Source organism: Sebastes umbrosus, chromosome 1 (genome assembly GCF_015220745.1).
Source record: "Sebastes umbrosus isolate fSebUmb1 chromosome 1, fSebUmb1.pri, whole genome shotgun sequence".
NCBI lineage: Eukaryota > Metazoa > Chordata > Actinopteri > Perciformes > Sebastidae > Sebastes > Sebastes umbrosus.
In genome coordinates this window covers 12,270,906-12,292,012 of record NC_051269.1, presented here as the reverse complement: position 1 = coordinate 12,292,012, position 21,107 = coordinate 12,270,906, and the positions used below count along the sequence as shown (strand labels likewise).

Genomic DNA, 21,107 nt, shown 5'->3' with positions numbered 1-21,107 from the left:
GATTAGCGGAGGTTTATTTTGAGACCCGTGTTGGTTAAAAAAGGTTGTTTGGCAGGCAGGGTGGCTCAGTGCGGAGACCTTTTGCTCTATTGATTATTTATAAACTGTTGCTGGTGTGTCTTTTCCTTTTCAGAGTTTCTAAAGTTTAAATCAAGGTCAGAATTGAAGCATAGCTTCCTCCTTCTAAAAAAAGACACACAAAAAACTTAATAGTTTCCAGTATTGATATTCAGTACTTCCAGAAAAAGTATTCTGCCTTCAAATTTTACGTGAAAGGATTTTTAATTTAACAAGAACATAAATCCTGATATATCTTAGAGCCTGATATATCTTATTCCTCTGTGCCGTAGAGCTCCATTGTTGTCCACGATCTGTTAAAAACACATAAATTAACCAAACCGTTGCACTGGGTGACGTGTTCCTTCATTACGATGTACATGGGCGCTGTAATTTATTTCAGTTAACCCCACATACACAGTCCTGCTGAAGTAAATACTCATTAGTGAATCAAATATGTATTAATTCACAGCATGAAATACAACACATACACGTATTACTACTGTTAAGTAGTGTTACTATTTCAAGATAAGTGCCCAGCTATTTAAAAAAATAAACTATATTTTTTATCCTTTTTCTTTCCATCACATTTTCAGTAGGAACAAAGGGGTTTGGAGTTTAGAGCTACAGCTAAGAATAAGCAAATTTTCTGTCTGGCCTTAGTGTTTTATAAATATTTGTAACTGTTTTTCTTGTCGTGTATTGAAACCAATTCAAACAATTTACTAGCTGTAGGACCTGTAGTTTAGAACAGTGATTCCCAAAGTCCATGGCCCTCTACCAGGGGGTCTGTGAAAAGTTCAATATGTATCTATATTCTGTATATATCTTGTAATGCTTGATTAGTCTTGATTAATCATAGACAATCATGCGATTAATCGCGATTCAATATTTTAATCAATTGACAGCCCTAAAATATATATAAATATATATATTTCTTTTTTTTATTATTATGTTGTTGTTTTTTTACTTTATATTTTTTATACTTTTTTGACAAAATTGAAAAACTGAATTGAAAAACTCTTAGAATCTGTAAATAAGTTTAATACATGTCTAGTATAAGTTTAATAAATGAGTTGTTCTTTTACATAACTAAGACTATTGAAGTGTAAAAAATAGGCTGCATCAAATTATTCCAAGGGACATATGCAAGGAGGACCCCGGTATATTCTCTATCTTGTAAGGGGTGTTTGGCTAAAAAAGATTGAGAACCTCTATTTAGAACAGACACTTTAACAATTAAATACATCAAATAAACAACATATTCTACTAATTTATGCATCACCAAACAACCTTGTACAAACTTGCCCCTGATTATATAGCCGTGTATGTGGCTTGCTTTCATGTGGACTGCTATTAACTTCTGATGACTGGACTTTGACCATTTTGGCTCACTTCTCTTCAACAATGTCTGACAATCTGAGTTAGATAGTAGAATGACTGAAGAGCTTTCATTCATTTAAATAGCTGAATATCTGACATTTAAAGACTATAAAAACACATCAGTGAGCCACAAAACTGCGCTTGGTGACATGTTCCTTCATTATGATAAACTTTGGGTACTGTCATTTATTTTGAGTCAATCCCATATGCACCATCCTGCTGCTGTAAATACTTGGTTGTGCTCCGAATCCCCAGCTGAAAATAGTCCCCAATGTTTTATTTATAATTATTTAGCTTCTTTTGAATTAAATAAAAACTATAAATAAAAACTATAAACGTGTGACCTGGTTTTATAGACTTACAGACAGGGTCTGAAATTAGCACCCGCCAAATGCGTGTAAATTGTTGGCAGTGGTGGGTAAAATTGGCAGGCCATCTGCAACTTTGGCAGACAGGGAAAACGCTAGGGATGGGAATAGAGAACCGGTTCCTAGTTGTTCGATTCCTTGGTATCTCATGCCTCTGTGACTATCTATTCCTCTGTATTGATTGTTTCCCAGTTACGCTGCACAATGATGCATACGCACGCTTTATCATGTTTCAGTTTGTTTTGGACCGGAGCTAAGGAAAAAAAAGCGACCAACAGCATGACGCTGCTAAACCTGAGGGACGCACCCTATGTTTTCCCTGATAGTGCTACACTGTGAACAACAAACCCGTGTTGAAATCAGCAAAAGGAGAGTTAGTAACGTTAGCTGTTAGCAGCAGGTGGGCAGCACAGCACTGCTTGGTTAAATAACAAAGCTACTAACGTTAACTGAGGTGCCAATGAGTTATTATTATGAGGCGTTCAAACTCTGCTCAGGAAAAAGGACTATTGGGCGAAGGTAAATGTATTGTAAATGTAAATGTAATCTCGTAAAATTATGTTTTTGGCGAGAAACTTGAATAAATCCAGTTGTTTGAAGGAGATGTTTTCACAGTAATATAAAATAGATATTAGAGAGAAAATATGACCTGTTTAAACTCCCAACACTAGCTCTAAGCAGCTTGCCAAGATTTCTCTAATAAAAGCAAATATTTAAATAATCATTTGAATTGTGTGTTTTTATGCAAATAACCACTATAGATGACAATAACAAAGTACAGTACAGTTCTGAGTACAGTACCCTCTCTGCCCCGGAAAATAGGCTCCCCCGAAAGCCAAGGTGTAATTTTGAACATGTCATTTACCATGAATATAATGTCTTTTATGTAAAATATATTGAACATTGAATGACATCAGATCTGAAATGTTATTCCTTCATTTAGCGCAGAGATTTCAAAAGTGGCAGATACATTTTCTGAGTGGCTGCTTACAGATAAGAATGAAATCGCTAGAGGCTGAAAAGGGCTCCAATGTTACAGCAATTATTTTTGCCAGCACAGTTCTTAATTAACAATCAGTAACACATTATTACACTCAGAAGGAGCAGTCCGTTCTTTTCCACCCCACAAGCTAAAATGCTACGTCCTTGGCTGCAGACAGACTGAGGCTCAAACAGTCCTGCTCTCTGTGTCTTTTGGTTGGGCAATCACACAGCGAGCCACCCAAACAGCAACAGAGGAAGACGGTGTTTTGAGCAGAAGAGACGCTCCTCAGTGCCAGAGTTCGTCTTGTACTCGCTGTGACACAATCTGCCTCCCTGTTTACCAGATAACAGACAGGCTGTAGGAATGAGCTGGAGGACCGCGGGTACTCATCGTGGAGTGGAGTGCATTGTTATGTTTTGGGCTTTTCTGAACGGACGTATTTAATCATTAACATTATGTGCAACGCAGCATGTGAGTTTGTCTATATATATTTTCATTGTCATCTTTCTTTCTCCCTTCCTCAGTTTCTCTACTCTTTTTTATCTCATCCCCTCTCTCCAACTTTTCCTCTTCCTCCCCTCCTTTCTCTGGTTCTTCTCGTGTTGTTTTCTTTTAACAAGGCCACATAGAGTCAACAAAGGATATTGCATCAGCTGTCGCGTCACTGCTTCATCTCTCTCTCCACAGTAGACATGGTGGACACCCAGCAGCTCCTAGCCTGGCCTGTTGGATTCAGCCTGAGCGCCGTGGACCTGTCAGAGCTGGACGACAGCTCCCACTCCCTCGACATGAAGCATTTGTCCACGTTGGACTACGCCTCCATCTCCTCCTCCTCCATCCCGTCCTCCCTGTCTCCCCCACTCGTATCCTCCGTCTCCTCTGCCGGCATGGCCTATGACCCCAGTCCGCCGCAGAACGAAGAACCACTGACCAACATGGACTACACAAACATGCACAGCTACAGGATGGAGCCGGACGCACACAGTAAGTCCAGTCTGTGTAATGGGTTAACCAGAGATAAAACCTATTATCTAGTTATGCTGATTACTGTAAATGTACACAAAGCTCAGCAGCAACATTACCTTGCAGGAGGAACTGAATCATTTGCTCAAGTTCTCACATAAGAGAGTGTGAAAATGTGAAAATACATCAAAGGTGCCACATTTAAAGGAGAAAATTTATTGATTTGTACTTGTGTGTAAAACATGAGAACAGTTAGCCAGTTAGAGATTACAGGATGCATATCTGAATAAACCAGGTTTAACCAACTGAGTATTAAAGAGGTGAAGTAAGAAAGTGCCTGCTTGGTGTCCTAATATACCTGCCTGATGATGTTTTTGCTATCAGATTTGATCAAGCTGGAGCCGGAGTCGCCCCCACAGTACTCTGACAGTCCCGTGTTCTCCAAGCTCCAAGACGACACGTCGCCGGCAGCGCTAAACATCGAATGTCGTGTGTGTGGAGACAAAGCTTCGGGGTTTCACTATGGCGTCCACGCCTGTGAGGGCTGTAAGGTAGGACTGAAAGATTATCATGAGTAAAGATGAAAATAAGATGTATGAACAAACTGGGGAAGTTTTACGAGGGTTTAATCCCTTATCATTCTGCCCTCTTTTTTTAGAGGGGAAGGGGACGGGGGACAGGGGATGTTTAGGGGTAGAGAAAAAGTCAGTAGTATATGTCACATACTGTAGAAGCGGTGTACATCATCTGAAAGCTGGGAACCATGCATTCTTCGGTGATTGGATGGGGAGTACTTCTGTTCTGGAAACTGCTCAGAAACCCCCTAATTGTTAATCTAAAGAGGAAAGCCATCCATCATCTGAATGCTCTAGGTCTGTAGTTTGTTGTTGTAAAGTTTCATGAGTCTGTGATTATCCTAGAGGTCACCACAGGTCATTTTATACAGTGAGGTCAAGTTTCAAAAAAATGGTCTCACTAAGTAAAATGGCTACTATGGGGACTAACGTCATCATCACACATGAATACAGTTGGGCTCATTGGATCCACAAGAGTCTCAGCTTTACAGTGATAATTTATGTAATTCCAACACTGTTTAGAGACCCCAATATTCAGAAATATTCAAATACACCACTGCATGCAAGAAACTGCATGGTTTTTGCCCCAAATTGCATGTGGTTATCATAAAGTGGGCATGTCTTTAAAGGGGAGACTCGTGGGTACCCATAGAACCCATTTTCATTCACATATCTTGAGGTCAGAGGTCAAGGGACCCCTTTGAAAATGGCCATGCCAGTTTTTCCTCGCCAATATTTATCGTAATTTCGTAGCGTTACTTAGCATTCTTCCAGACAAGCTAGTTTCATATGATACCAGTATCTTCACTCTAGCTTGAAAACTGAGCCTCTGAAACCTCTGAAAGACAGAATAGTGGCTGGGCCTGCCGACGGGCCGTCACAGTGTTAAAGGGTTAAAACAGTAGATTGCATCAGACTACTTTTGCCTGCAATTAACAAATAATTTGATTATCAAATAATCTGCTGATTATTTCCTATTAATTCAGGTAACTTGGCTTGTTTTGTACGACCAACAGTTCAAAACCCAAAGAAGTGCAATTTACTATCCCAAAAGTCAATGAAAAGCAGAAAATCCCCACAATTATGAGGCTGGAACTAACTTATGTTGCAATCAGTTATCAAAATAGTTGCAGATTAATTTTCTGTGGATTTCAGCTCTACATGTGCACATCACACTGAGCAGACTGCCTTCTGCGCTGTGGGGCTTCAGACATCTCAAACTTGAAATTGCTTTACAACCAGCAGGGCTCTGCTGTCATATTATTGTTCAGTTTAAAAGAGGAATTGTTTGGACAAAATCATTTTTTTTCTCTTTATTATTATTATTATTATTTATTTATTTTTATTTTTTTATTATTTTATTTTTATATATAAATTCTGGCCACCAATTATTTGAGAGATTCATATTATGGCTTAAATTGCAGTGACAGCAGTGGATGATGAAATGAATGCTGCTCTCAAAAAGTAATGCTCAAGATTAAAAAGAAAAAAAATTGACAGTCATACCACCCGAGAGTCTGTTCAGGAAACGGTAATGCGTCTAACAACTAATGCTGTGAAGTGTTAAGTTTTGTTTCTCTGCCAGTTTTCCTTTTTCTATCACCATGTGTCACTCTCAGGTGAGACATGTTGGTGGAATAAATAATTCTATTATGCATTTGTTCATCTTTTTGATGTCTGTCACGTTAACCACAAGCCCCATACATTTTCCGCTTAGCGAGGGCTCAACACGGGCTTGCGCTTCTAGAGACGCACACCCAGCCGCTCTGTTTGCCTGTCAGTATAGAGTATAAATAACTAATAGGGTGTGGGGGAGGGTTTACACATATTTCCATTTTCTTTGAAACATTGATGTATTATAAGAAGAGATGCTTTAAATTGTGACATTGTCCTTCAAAGACATGTGAGATGGATTTCCAGAAACAGCAGCAGTACTACGTATGTTTTTTTCCAATTTGGTTTCAAGAAGTTACTTAGAGACTTAAGACTCATCTACCTTTTGAAAATAGATACAACATAATCTTATATGTTTTTATTTATTGACATTATATAAATCAAAACCTTCACTCTGATACCATCAAAGAAAAAAGAAACCTTGACCTGCACTGAACGACCATAAAAATATAATCCACCTGTATGATGCAACTCAATGCAATACAACAGACAACATTACTTAAAGGATAAGTCTGGTGATATTCTCTCCATTTTTCTTATTGTCAACAAATGTATTGATCTTACTAACAAGTACTTCCTGTGTAGTCAAAGCTTGATGTTTCTTATTCCTCCAAAAAAAGTTAACACATCAGTGAGCCACACGGTTACACTGGATGACATGTTTCTTTACTACCATGAATGTGGGCACTGTGGTTTATTTTGGCTCTAACTCACATACACCAGCCTGCTGCCATAAATACAGTACCTGCCAGCAAACCAAAGCCCAAGTTTCAAGTAATTTATTGTTATAATGCACAACAATTACAGAGAAGCAGTGGTTGCCAATAAAAATCTGAAATCTCAGGCTCCCTCCAACAATGCTCATTAAAGAGGACCTATTACGCTTATATTCAGGTTCCTACTTGTATTTGGGGTTTTCTTCTGGAACACGTTTACTTGATTTAATGTTCAAAAAACGCTTTCTTTTTCTCATACCGGCTGTGCTGCAGCACCTCTTTTCACCCTCTTGTCTGAAACGCTCTGTTTGAGCTCCTTGGTCAGCTGGCCTACTCTGTTGTGATTGGTCAACCGAACCAAACTCTTTTGACTCCGCTTCACCTCCACTCTAACTAGCTTCCTTTGAGGGCGTGCCAAACTAGCCGCTAGGCAAACTATGTTACTTGGTGACATCACCACGTCACAGAAGAAAAGGCGGGACTTCAAGCAAGGCATTTCAGGAGAAGTGTTTCTGTGGGAGTAACTCCTTTGGTGTGGACTTTGGGCTTTGTAACTTTGCAGACCTTTTACATGCACAAAAAACTATACATGTATAACACACCAAAGGAAAGGGAAAAAGCACAAAAGCATAATAAGTCGTCTTTAAATATGTATGTAAAAAGAAAATCACAGAAGTAAAAGAGAAGAATCTAAGACATAAAATAATGCAGAACTTAAAATAAAGGTATAAAATATAACATATATATATAAATATATAGAATAATATATACTGTACTTGTGGTAGATAGGTGAACAGTAATTGCAAAATGAATAAACTGTAATGTAAACAGGAATGTAGTAAATGTACGTATATGTAATGAAAAGTAATAAATATATCCAGTATACATATGTATTGGCTAAATGTAGTATCCAACAAATACAGTATTTACTCCTGTTTGAGTAAACTGTTTCTTAAAACTACAGTTAGATCAGGGCAACCTCTAGCTCAACCGGTATATAGGCTGAGTCCTTGGCAGTGACCCGGGTTTGATTCCGACCCGCCGCCATTTGCTGCATGTCACCACCTCTCTCTCCCCCCTTTCCTGTCATTCTCCAGCTGCTCGAATAAAGGCAATACAAAACCCTAAAAAATAATCTTTAAAAAACTACAGTAAGATTTTCATGTTTCGTAGGAATGAACCATCTTAGAGCCACAGACACGGCAGGGAAGTCAGAAAGTATTGAGACATGGACTAACTCATTGTTGGTTTTGGTTTTTCATGGAATTTGTTGACATAAGTAAAATACAGAATATCACCAGCCATATCCCTTACTATAATACAACACGACCACTAACTACAGCCTTGATCATGACCACAGGGTTGAATCAGCACCTCTCTGACACCGTCAGGACTGTTGTGTTGGATTTACTACAAGGCACAAGGCGTTTAGTTCAAGTCATACTGTACCTTCAGAGGCTGAATGAAGGTAAAGTACAGTAGTCATTGTTCTGCTAAAGTCTCAGGGGAGACTCACCAGAAGAGGGGGTCAGCCAAGCAGGCAAACACTTAATTGTTTCATAACAGAAAACATTCTTTATTGAGGTGGAGCCTTGACCCCCTTTAACTTCCTCCTTCTTTAAATAACCTACGATTAAAAAAGGAACATCTGTGGATCACAGGAATGCAGATGCCAAACACACCGGCCTTCACGTAGTACAAGTCCAGATGTGGATTTGTGTGCTTACAAAAAAACAAAAACTCAAATGCTATTCTCCATTGTAAAACGCCCTCAGGTTTGTCTCTTTGTGTCTATTCAATTCATTTTTCCATTAGCTGTCTTAGTCAGCAGCATAGTCAAACACCACAACCATCAACAATCCTGTGACTGCGTGTAGGAGTGTGTGCCGGCAGTTTGACGGGCTACATAGTTACTAGCTGAGATAAGCACAAGTCTTATGGTTCCTTTGGTCCTAAGGTTGAAAACATCAAAGCACAAATCCACCCTGAATCACAATCTGCTTTTAAACACACTCGTGGGCAGTATGATTGACTTCATCAGATTAGAATGAACCACGAATCTAATCTGCATCTATCAGTCAATAGATGCTCTGCGGAGCTACTCCACCAACCAGAAACTTTAATCAGATGATAAATATTGAAGTAGAAAATGTAAAAACTAGGACTGTCAATAGATTAAAATATTTAATCGTGATTAATCGCACATTTTTTTCTGTTCAAAATGTACCTTAAAGGGAGATTTGTCAATTATTTAATACTCTTATCAACATGGGAGTGGGCAAATATGCTGCTTTATGCAAATGTATGTATATATTTATTATTGGAAATCAATTAACAATACAAAACAATGACAAATAGTATCAGAAACCCTCACAGGTACTGCATTTAGCATAAAGAAATGTGCTCAAATCATAACATGGCAAACTCAAGCCCAACAGGCAACAACAGCTGTCAGTGTGTCAGTGTGCTGACTTGACTTTGACTTGCCCAAAACTGCATGTGATTATCAAAAAGTGGGCATGTCTGTAAAGGGGAGACTCGTGGGTACCCATAGAACCCATTTTCATTCACATGTCTTAAGGTCAGAGGTCAAGGCACCCCTTTGAAAATGGTCATGACAGTTTTTTCTCGCCCGAATTTAACGTAAGTTTGGAGCGTTATTTAACCTCATTCGCAACAAGCTAGTATGAAATGGTTGGTACCAATGGATTCCTTAGGTTTTATAGTTTCATGATACCATCACTCTATCTTTAAAATTGAGCCCGCTACAACCTAAAAATCGTAAATTGCGTTAATGTGTTAAAGAAATTTGTGGCATTAAAACGAATTTGGGTTAACACGTTTTTATCGCATTAACTTTGACAGCCCTAATAAAAACTAAAGAAAAAGTGGATCTCTTCTGAACATAATCAATTGTCATTTCATCTTTTCTCTTTTCTGTCGCACCTTCTCCTGTCTTGTCCCAACTATAATACAGATACAAGTTTCTTATCTGCATTTATAAGGCACATACAGTGCTAGAAAAAGATTTCTTCTTTACTTGTGTCTTATCATACTTTTATTGTCTTATGTAAATAAATAAGTAAATGCATAACTCTCAATTCTTATAAAAGAATCAGAATTAGCAGTGTAGCAAATGTAACAAAGTGGGATAATGTAGTGACATTATTGTTTCTCTTTCTTTCTCGTAGGGTTTCTTCAGACGCACAATCAGGTTAAAGTTGGTGTACGATCACTGTGATCTTCACTGTCGCATTCACAAGAAGTCCCGCAACAAATGCCAATACTGTCGCTTCCAGAAGTGTCTCAATGTCGGCATGTCACACAACGGTAAGATACTGTCACGCATGCCTTTTATAATCACAGTATGTATTATTTGCTTGATTCTTCTTCTTTTTTAGGTTAAACTTTCGTGTGAAATGAACAGATGTTTTCCTTTTCATGCCTTCAGACACGAATGAGCACTCCATTTACGCTCACTATAAATAAGCAGATGTAGTTTAAAAGGTTGATTCTTCTTTGATATTGTGGCTCAGGAAACACCTCCTTGCAGGCCAAGTCTTCTGCCTCTGATGCCCTCTGAGAACAGCAGTCACATCTTCACCACACTGCTGCCAATTTGGTCTTTTGGGGCGTGGTGTTAATATATGCAGGGACTCGACAACACTGCCTTATATGTTGCCAGTTACTTCCTCTGTGGTGTTCAACCTGTATCATATGTTTCAGTTCCCATCGCTCGTGCAATGTACCTGCAACCCCAATAGCATGATTCAAAAGTTGATTTGGTTGAAGGATAACTTTAACCAGTTTATTTACAGCTTTATCTTTTTATCGTCACATTAATAAACATTGTTATAAATGTGCCAGAGATAGACAAACACCCTTTTTTCATCTGTGGTCGCTCGCCAAATATTTCATAGTCACGTTACAAATACAATAAGATTAGGGGTGCCGCTGTAGCTCACCTGGTAGAGCGGATGCTCCATGTACCAAGGCTGAGTTCTTACCGCAGCGGCCTGGGGCTCGAATCTGACCTGTGGCCCTTTGCTGCATGTCATCACCTCTCTCTCCCCCTTTCAATACTATCTTTGTCACTATAAATAAAGGCATAAAAGCTAAAAGAAAAAAGAATTATCTTTAAAAATACAACATTAAAATTAAAACAGTCACTGAAATACATTATAAGCATGCAGTAAAGATATAATACAGAAGATCATTATGATACATTGTCAGCATACAATTTACAAATAATTGCTATTATAGTTTTTTAGTGATTACACAACGCCCTTTGTGCACACTGTTAATATAGCATTAAATAAAATGTTCAAATTTAAACTTTGTTTAAAAAAAACAATCAATTGAAAGTAGCAACTCCACAAGTACACGCCTTGCTCAGCAGTGGTACACCCACATACTGTAGGTTTCACCTATACAGTACAGGCCAGATCAGGGTAGAGATCAGGCGGAAACCATTGTGGAAGTGCCTTAAACTTGCGTTCTTTCTAACAGCCAGCAGGGGGCGACTCCTCTGGTTGCACAAAGAAGTCTGATTGTATAGAAGTCTATGAGAAAAAGACCCTACTTCTCACTTGATTTATTACCTCAGTAAGCATTGTAAACATGAGTTTATGGTCTCAATCACTAGTTTCAAGTCTTCTTCAATACAGCATGATGTTCATTTAGTAAATTATGATCCCATTTAGAGTTAAATAGACCATAAAGCAGGGTATGCTTTAGGGCGCGGCTACCTTGTGATTGACAGGTCCAGCCACTATGTGTTTTCAGTTCATGAAAGTTAATTATAACATTGCCAAAATGCCAAACTCGAGACTTCAAAACGGCTGTCCACAAACCAATGGGTGACGTCAAGGTGACTACGTCCACTTCTTGTATAGTCTGTGGTAGAGACTACGTAGTGGTAACATAGTTTATTTGTTTTAACTTATTTGAACGTTGGCCTCCGTATAGTTCATGCCATGCTAAAAGCTATCAGACAGACAGCGCCCCATAAGCTCACATGTAAAATATGTAGTTAAGTACGGTACGGTATGGTATGATAGTACCATTTGTTCTTTGCCCTCGCCCGTGACTGTTCAGCTGTAAAATTATTTTGTTTTTTTAGCCTTTGTTGGCCACTGGAGCGCATCAATGGGCACATCTGTAGTCCGTTTTTATATGACGTGCTGACGCCGCCCCCTCACCCAGGTGAGTTTCAGCGTGGACCTGATGAATGTTCGGGCGTGCACAGGTTGTGCTTGATTGACATCTCCCTGACTCTCCTGTTCATTTTGTTGCACCTGTTAGGGTGGGACAACTTGCAGCGTTCACTCTTTTGATATATGAACTTTAGTGATCCATGAAAATTCTCAGCATAGTTTCGCACCACTTGAGTCACAACAAACGTGCTTCTCAGTCTGCACTGAAAAACCCAGAGTGTACACAAGACCTCTAGTCCCCATCTACTCAATCATATACAGTATTTATATGATGCTATATTTTTTCTTTTTTTATTTATATATCTATTTATCTCATTCCATTCTCATAACCCATATCTCATTCCTCTTTCTCATTACGTTTGTGGACTGCTGTTGGAGATACTGTCACTTACGTTTACACACAATCCTCATTTTCATATGTATATGGTACTAAATTTAATTTTATTTATGTGATCACTTTTTATCTTACAACTTATTGTCATTTTATCTTATCATTATATTATCCTATGCATTTCATTGTTCCGTTGATCCTGTGTTAACCTTCATATGACAATTAAAACTGAACTGAACTATTGTAATATACGCTCAGCAGTTTACTTTATGGTGAGCATGGACTGAGATTCAGGACGCTTATGAAACATCATCATTTTGCGTCTTCACTGACAGGTGTAGAGTCACATCACTGTTGATTTTTGCATCTATAAAAGAGCATTGCATTGTGGGATTGTTTGTAGAAAGTAGTCTACATGCACTGGACACTACTTTTTTGTTTCATTGTGGGAATCTTTAGGGCCCGGCAAAAATGGGGCTTAATCTGCACAGTGTCTGCCCAGCTTAAGACGTCCATTCTAGTTGAAATGCATGTTGGTCGATTACAAATACTACAACCTCTGCCTTTAAGACGCAGCATTGCAATTTGAGTTGGCTGAGGGACTTTAAGGCCCTGTGATATGCACTGAAGTCTTTCAGCTAAAGTGAGCATACCAATTTTTCTTTTCTCAGAAGATTTTTGCCTTTTATAGTTTCTAAATGTCTTCATTGTTTTTCAAACATGGATGAGTTAAAGTGGCTCAACAGCATAACTGCTTTATATTTACAGTATGATACTAGCATCTACAGCACTACACTTAGTTAATACAAAACTATATTGTTTTTTTCTCGTCTCCTGCCACTTTCTCTCTCTCCCCCTCTTCCTGCCTCCTCCTTCCTTTATATCACTCTGATGTTATTTTATGAGATATAGCCGGTTCTTTGAAAGTTTGCTCTCTGTGGGTTTTTTAATTTATCAATGATTGACATTTCAGAGCACACAGACCACAACTGATTTCTCTAACCTGCTGTGTCACCACTGTTGGCTCGTTGCCAGTATGTGGTAGGGCCACTTTAGTTTGTATTCATTTGCTTAAGGTGTGCATTCATCACACGGTCAGCATTACACAATCACATACACTGCTATACTATACACTCACTATACAATGCTCAGTAGAGGCTGAGCACAGGCTTGAATGGAGGATAATTAATGACTTCCACTAACAGAAAAAAAAGAGGGTTTAACCATTTGGAAACTTAGCATCAACTTTCAATTAGAGCACAAAGAACATTTTCCCCACGTTTATCATAAAATCTAAATTACAATCATATCTTTGTCAAGTATAATGCCATTAATATATGATAATTTAATCATTTATAACTTTAGTAATGGAAAATCAATTGGAAAATAAGTTCAGTCTTTCATCGAAAGAAATAGATCCACTTTTGAAAAAGTGGTGTACCTGTTTTTATAATCAATAAGGAAGCTAAATAGAAAATTCAATTCAATTCATTTTATTTTTATATAGCGTCGAATCATAACAGAAGTTATCTCGGGACACTTTTTGTATAGAGCAGGTCTAGACCGTAATCTATGGTTTAGAGACCCAACAAGAGATCCCCCATGAGCATTGCATTGTTATGGTAATGCACTGTGGCGAGGAAAACTCCCCGTTAGCGGGTAGAAACCTTGAGCAGAACCGGGCTCTGGGTGGGCGGCCATCTGCCTCGACCGGTTGGGTTTTGAGAGAGAGAGAGAGAGAGAGAGAGAGAGAGAGAGAGAGAAGGGGTGGGAGAGGGAGAGAGGGAGAGTTGCACAGCAAACACTATAATAGCACAGCAGCTGTAAGAACTAATACAAATAGAACTACTAACAAAAATCAATAGCAGTGGATGTAAAAGAGTGATAATACAACTATCGGAATTAATAGCTGTAATAATAATAGAAATACTACTAATAATAAAAAGGCTGATAATAATGATGGTAGCAGTGGGTGTCAAGCAGGCAGCAGACTCTGCAGCAGATGCATCCACGATCCAGGTGTAACCCTGATCCATGGATACCTGCGAGACGAGGAAGCACAAAGACTCCGGGGAAGAAAAATGTTAGACATTCCAGTAAAAAGTGCCATTAATACAATGTAAAGTTATGAATACAATTAAATTTCAAACAGCATCCGTAGATTTGGCAAACCTTTGTTGGGTATATGTAAATGCACGTTGTAATATAACCTGCAGCGACAGGTGGAGAAGGGAGGAGAACGGAGATTTGTGTAAATGTATGAGATAGTTTTTCAGGTTTGGCAGTGAGCAATAAAAACATAATTACCAATAAAAATACATAAACGTATTATTAAAGAGAACTACATTTTGTAATTGCTTGATGAGACACGCCTCATAAAATAACATCAAGAACAATTGTTGTGTGTTGTTGCCAGTGGATCTGAATGATGGCATGAGCTGTGACTCATTTGTAGAAGTTGTCTAAGCAGTGATTACATGTCCTTTAAAATTCACAAATCTTTGATTTCTTTAGTGAGTCCCAAAAATATTCTTGAGCAAAACAAACATTTGTTCTGAACTGAATTCTCCTATATTTTAATGTCATTTATTCTTCATGTTTTTTGCTTCTGTATTCAATGATACGGTGTTTGTTTACTGTAGATAGCAGGTCATTGTGTAGACATTAGCTGGTCGATCTGATTCATTGATCCCTGTCCAAATATTAGAGATGTGATAAAAAAATGAAACAATCATGGCGTCAGTTGCTCACTCACCAGCGTCAGAGTAGAAATAAAGTGAATAGTTTTGTAACATTTTGGCAGCAAGAGGTCACAATAAAAAACAATACTACTAGGGCTGTTTTATTTCTTATTGTGAAAATCACATAGGCCTATGTATATATGCATTCATTGCAACATCACGTTAGCATAAACAAGCTTATCAGCTTTGCGTTGCAGGAGTTTAATTCTGAATTTTAGAGGTCATATAAAATGGCTTTGAAATTATATATTTTGTAAACGGTTTGATAAAAAATAGGGTTTTGGGAGCATGGGGTAACATCAGGGTTGTGACTTGAAGGTAAAATGTACACAGGTGTTAGTCTTCACTGATGTTTTTATATTTTTGGGGTTTTGGATGTGAGGAACATTACACTGAGGATTTGTTGATTACCTTGAAAATGTCAAGAAATATCTTCCACAACAGAGGGACTGTACATTTAATGTTTTGTGTATGTCATGTGCATGCATGTGTTTATCTGTGTGGTTATTCTTGCTTAAAGTATGTTTCTTTATGTGCTCTTAAATACAGTATCTGCCTGCCAACCCCTGGCTCTTGTGTGTCCATTTGTGCTCTAACGTGTGTTCCTGTCTGTCTGTCTGTTTCCTTTCCCAGCCATTCGCTTTGGCCGAATGCCCCAGGCTGAGAAGGAGAAACTGCTGGCTGAGTTCTCATCTGACGCGGTGCACATGCACCCGGAGGCGGCAGATCTGAGGGCTTTGGCCCGGCATCTGTACGAGGCCTATCTGAAAAACTTCCCCCTCACCAAGGCCAAGGCCAGGGCCATCCTCTCTGGGAAGACCGGAGACAACGTGGTAAGCAGCACTGCCTTAATTCTACTTTACCTCTATTTATTTGTGTATATACAGTACAATGGTGGGGGAGTGCTGCATATTGCCTGCATAAGCATATTATCTCGTGACATGAGATTGTGTTCATTTTTGTCATGACTCATTGACACAAAAAAAGCCTTCTTGGCAAAGAAACATGTATCTTCACTTACACATGCATTATATCACAGAATTACCACAATTTTCTCCCGTGTGCAGCCTTGAGTTTTAAATGAAACAAGCAGTTTCTCAGGGAAAAACGATGGCAATACAAGTTTGAAGTGAAGGAGGAGTTTAGAAGCTTAAAACCTAAATGGTTCAAACTTTTCAACTCACTGCACGTGTCAACATTTGTTTTGCCACGCTCAGTTTAGTTCAGTTGAGGTCATTTCAGGTTATTATTTCAGCTCTAACAGGAAAAGTGGATTTTCTGGTTTCTGCGTGTCTTGGCTGTTATAAAACACCTCAGATTACAGTGGTCAAGCTATGCAACGTGATATATACAGTAAAGCCTTCAACACTGCTACTCAACAAGTCAAACTAATTTGTTAAGACATTTGGTAATTTATACAAGTGGACTGTAGGAAAATGTGTTGGCCAAAAGCATGAAAATGTGTTTTTGTACGAAAGGTTTTGAAATATTGAATCTCAGTATTCAAAAGAGACCTAATCAGGAAGTCCACATCAACTGAATTACAAGTGGCAGACAAAAGAAAACTTTAATAATGATGGACAGTGTGTTTCTGGTGATGACTTCAGTATTGTGGCTTATCTCAAAATAACTGACATCATACTGTTATTAAAGGCATCTTCATCAAAATCACTGAAGTATCATCTTCCTTTGCAGATATTTTCAATATGTTTTGATAACTAAAGTCTGGTTGAAATAAATCTATTTTAATATTACAGTACTAAATAATGGCCCAATCTGACCAACTGACAGTTAGAACCAAACACATGGATCAAGCACAGAAATGAACATTTAATTAAATTATTGTTCTGATGTGAATAGTGTGCAATGAACAATGAAAATGAGGGTGCAAATTAACCAAAATGCACTAATTACAGCTCCTGTCCTCAATGGTAATTATAATGATTACTATCATTGTTGTTATTATTGGCTCTACAACTGACGAGCAAACCTTTTCTGTTGCTTCTCTCTCTCTCTGTAAAGTCAGATGAGTTCAAGGCCACTCCGCCTTTCTTTCGTCTGTTGTTTTGACTGTTCATCACAGCGATAGCAGCCAAATAACCCTGAATTATCTGTTGGTTTTAGGAAGTCTTGGGTTATTTACTAAACCCCAGCGAACATCCTGAAACAAATTGGGAGTCAATGATTTTATCTTTAGTAGAATATTTACATGTTTTAACAAGTGGGGCCTTGATATGAGTTGTTGTAATCAACGTTTAACTCCACCAGCACTCCAGACCCACCATCAGAGGTGAAGGAAGAAGGATCTTTTTTTACTAAATTAGTTTGACAGAGAACACTTTGTACAATGGATTAGACAGTAAATGTGAATAGCTGTGATGGACCATTTTGGCTACAAGTAGCAATTACTGAGTAATGACAAGTGATACAAATGTAGCTTAACAATAGCACAAGCAGTGGCATTGACCACGAATAGTTAAGTTTAGGCATTGACCTTAAACAGTTAAGGTTAGGTATTGACATTGAATGGTTATGGTTGGGCATTGACCTTAAATAGTATAGGTTAAGCATTGACTTTAAACATTTAAGGTTAAGGTTAGGCATTGACCCTGAATAGTAAAGGTTAAGCATTGACCTTAAATAGTTAAGCTTAAACATTGATCTTGAAAGGTTAGGCATTGACCCTGAATAGTTAAGGTTAGGCATTGACCTTAAATAGTTAAGGTTAGGCATTGACCTTCAATAGTTAAGGTTAGGCATTGACCCTGAATAGTTAAGGTTAGGCATTGACCCTGAATAGTTAAGGTTAGGCATTGACCTTAAATAGTTAAGGTTAGGCATGGACCTTCAATAGTTATGGTTAGGCATTGACCTTAAATAGTTAAGGCTAGGCATTGACCTCTAATAGTTAAGGTTAGGCATTGATCTTGAATGATTAAGGTTAGGATAGGTTGTCAGGCAGCGAGTCTCGTGAGAATTTTTGCATGTTTACGCAACTTGGGGGTTACCTTCTAGACACGACTGCAGAAAAGGGCTATAGCAAATGTCAGCAAATGTCCGTTATAGAGCAACATCTAGCTAAAGTTAGCTAACATTAGCTATCTTTGACTACTGTTTACCAATTATGTCTGTGGCACCAAAACCCCCTGAGTGTACTGAATGGAGCAAGGGTGTTTTAATCCTTATGAATTCAACTTGTCATGCATAAGAGAATGAGTATGCTATTTCTTCTTTCAAAAGTTACATAGTCATGCTTTAAATTATTTCATTTCAAAACTGGCAGCCCTGAACTTCCATACAAACGCTGCACATACTGTAAACCAATAGATTAATGCACAGACAGCACATATACATCTATTTCCATCACTCACATAAGAACATCATTTCATAACATTTGTGAGGATTGTTGGCTGTAATTCCCTGTAAAGATGTCCCGTTATTCATTCCACCGCTATGAAAAAGGAAGATTTAAGTATATGAATGGTACCATTCATCATTCAGGCCGGTGCACGTCTTTGCCAGTGTTTTAAGAGCGACTTTAACTTAGTTATGCTTCATTTACCTGGAAATGGTGTTTTTGTCTGCCTCTGCCTGCAGCAAAGATTTATTTACTTTGTCCATCAGACGTATGAGATATGCGCTGTTTGCTTTGCAGGTCTGATGAATGAGCCATGACCAAAGTGCATAAGCAGTATATGTGATTACATCTGTAGCTCTCATGTCCTCAGAAGACCTACGGGGAGCTGATGCTGTTTCTTTTTCTTTGTTTCTTCCTTTTCTTCTTCCCACAAATTCCTCTTCATCCATATTCTTTCTTCTCTACCTGCAGCCTTTTGTCATCCATGACATGAAGTCTCTAATGGAAGGAGAGCAGTTTATTAATTGTAGGCAGATACCCATCCAGGAGCAACAGCAGCAGACATCTGCCCTAACAGCTGGATTTGGAGGTTAGAAATACAAAATACTCATTGTCATGATGTGGAGATGCTATCAAGCCTGTTTGCAAATCGTTTTCTTTCCTATCATTGTCTATTCATCAATCAATATAACCCGATAATTAAATTATCATCTCACAATGTTACCGGTTTAGGTATCACAGGAGCTCATCCGGGGTCAGAGTATGGCTTTTTGGGAATGACGAGCATCAGCGGACAGGCACCGTCAGACGCTTTGGAGCTGCGTTTCTTCCACAGCTGTCAATCACGTTCGGCCGAAGCAGTGAGAGAAGTGACAGAGTTCGCCAAGAATATCCCAGGATTCATCGATCTGGATCTCAATGATCAGGTGAGACTCGCATGAATACTGCTGCTTGTCCATTCTGTCACTCAAATCCGTACATACTTGTACCATCAACCCTTTACCCTTCTCCCAGGTAACTTTGCTGAAGTACGGTGTGATCGAGGTCTTAATCATCATGATGTCGCCTCTGATGAACAAAGACGGGACCCTCATCTCCTACGGACAGATCTTCATGACACGGGAGTTCCTCAAGAGTCTCAGGAAACCGTTCTGTCAAATGATGGAACCAAAGTTTGAGTTCTCAGTCAAGTTCAACACGCTGGAGCTGGACGACAGTGACATGGCGCTGTTTCTGGCTGTCATTATCCTCAGCGGGGGTGAGTGTTTTTAGTTTTGTTTTGGGTTTTTTTTCCCCCACAGGATATGCTGTAGGTGCCATAGATCATAGTAGCCTTGTCTTCGTAGTCTTAAAGGAATAATTCTATTACACTCTGTCCATTAATATGAAGCTGCAGCCACGAGAGAGTTAGCTTAAGTTACGTGTTAGCTTTAGAGTCGCTATGCTCAGAGGTAGAGCAGGTCGTCCACCAATCGGAAGGTCGGCGGTTCGATCCCCGGCTCCTCCAGTCGTTCAGTTGTTCTCAATGAGGAGAGAAAAAGGCACTACACTGAGCTTTTTTCTGAGCGCGTCCAGTTGAAATCTCTGAACTTTAGAAAGGTGCAGGTGATGAAGTGCTTCCCAGCACCCTGCCAGAAAAAGAAAACTATAAGGACAGTTATAGTATATGTATAATATATTTAAACAAGTTACTGTGAGCAATAATGTAAATTTATTTGATGAGCTTCTCAGTTTGTGTAGTTAGAACAAAAGATATTTATGTTGCATCAGAACAATTTAGTTCAGTGTGAATGTAATGTGTTGTAAAGTGTTTTTTGCCGTTAACAATCTCTAAGTTATCAACCCACTGCATTATACACGTTATCTATGGCCAGCCTTGACCTATTTATCAGCTTGCTGGGAGGTTTCACGTGGGAACAAGAAGCAGGAACTACATCATATGTAGCCAGATTTAAAAACAGCTACATTTTGAATCATTTCGAGGGGACGAAAAAGATAAAGTAGGTGAGGTTTCACAATCACACGGGTGATTGAGAGTCACTAAACTTTGCTTGTTTCTTCATGTTTTTCCATTGTTATTGATGATTTATATTATATATATATATTAAAAAGAAAAGCACTGGAGAAAGAGGAATAAAGGTGTTTGTACTGTCATCACTCTAATGTCTTAAATAGTATTTTTTTTAGGAACTAGTGGTTTAAAATCTAATCATTGAATGCCTGTGTAACAGCAAACCAGACCAACCTCACTCAGCTCTATATTGGTTAGCGTGTGGCCACTTGATAAAAGTCTGTCCTTGAACCTGATGAGGATGCAAAATCAAACATTTAAGTCAATTATTAACGTAAATGACTCAGATTATAGCTTGAAATAAAGATAAGAAGGCTTTTGTAAATAACAATAATACAGCTTGGTCGGGTAACAGCTCGGGGACAGCTAAATTAAATGCTTTTCAGCAAACAGAAATGTTGAACTAATAGATACTTAAAGGTCCGGTGTGTAGGATATCAGGGATCTATTAGCGGAAATGGAATACAATATTCATAACTGTGTTTTTATTAGTGTATAATCACCTGAAACTAAGAATCGTTGTGTTTAGCTTAGAATGAGCCCTTCATATCTACATATGGAGCGGGTCCTCTTCACCGAGTCCACTATGTTGCTCCGCCATGTTTCTACAGTAGCCCAGAGCGGACAAACCAAACACTGGCTTTAGAGAGACTTTCACGTTTTTACGTT

General features: G+C 38.6%; 1 protein-coding gene and 1 long non-coding RNA gene across 2 annotated transcripts in view; one reads left to right on the top strand and one right to left on the bottom strand.

Moving 5' to 3' along the window:
- Positions 1-21,107, top strand: part of pparg (peroxisome proliferator-activated receptor gamma) — a 37,290-nt gene that overhangs the window by 14,925 nt on the left and 1,258 nt on the right. The window contains exons 2-8 of the mRNA XM_037781971.1: positions 3,481-3,777; positions 4,141-4,307; positions 9,913-10,051; positions 15,643-15,842; positions 18,839-18,956; positions 19,100-19,293; positions 19,382-19,625. Of these exons, the coding sequence (XP_037637899.1) occupies positions 3,481-3,777; positions 4,141-4,307; positions 9,913-10,051; positions 15,643-15,842; positions 18,839-18,956; positions 19,100-19,293; positions 19,382-19,625 (1,359 nt within the window). The remainder of the gene's footprint in view (positions 1-3,480; positions 3,778-4,140; positions 4,308-9,912; positions 10,052-15,642; positions 15,843-18,838; positions 18,957-19,099; positions 19,294-19,381; positions 19,626-21,107) is intronic.
- On the bottom strand, positions 2,936-20,982 carry LOC119495500. The gene is made up of 3 exons (XR_005208503.1): positions 20,853-20,982; positions 10,411-10,415; positions 2,936-2,946 (listed from the first exon to the last, which is right to left on the bottom strand). It is a non-coding gene; the product is annotated as an uncharacterized LOC119495500 (long non-coding RNA).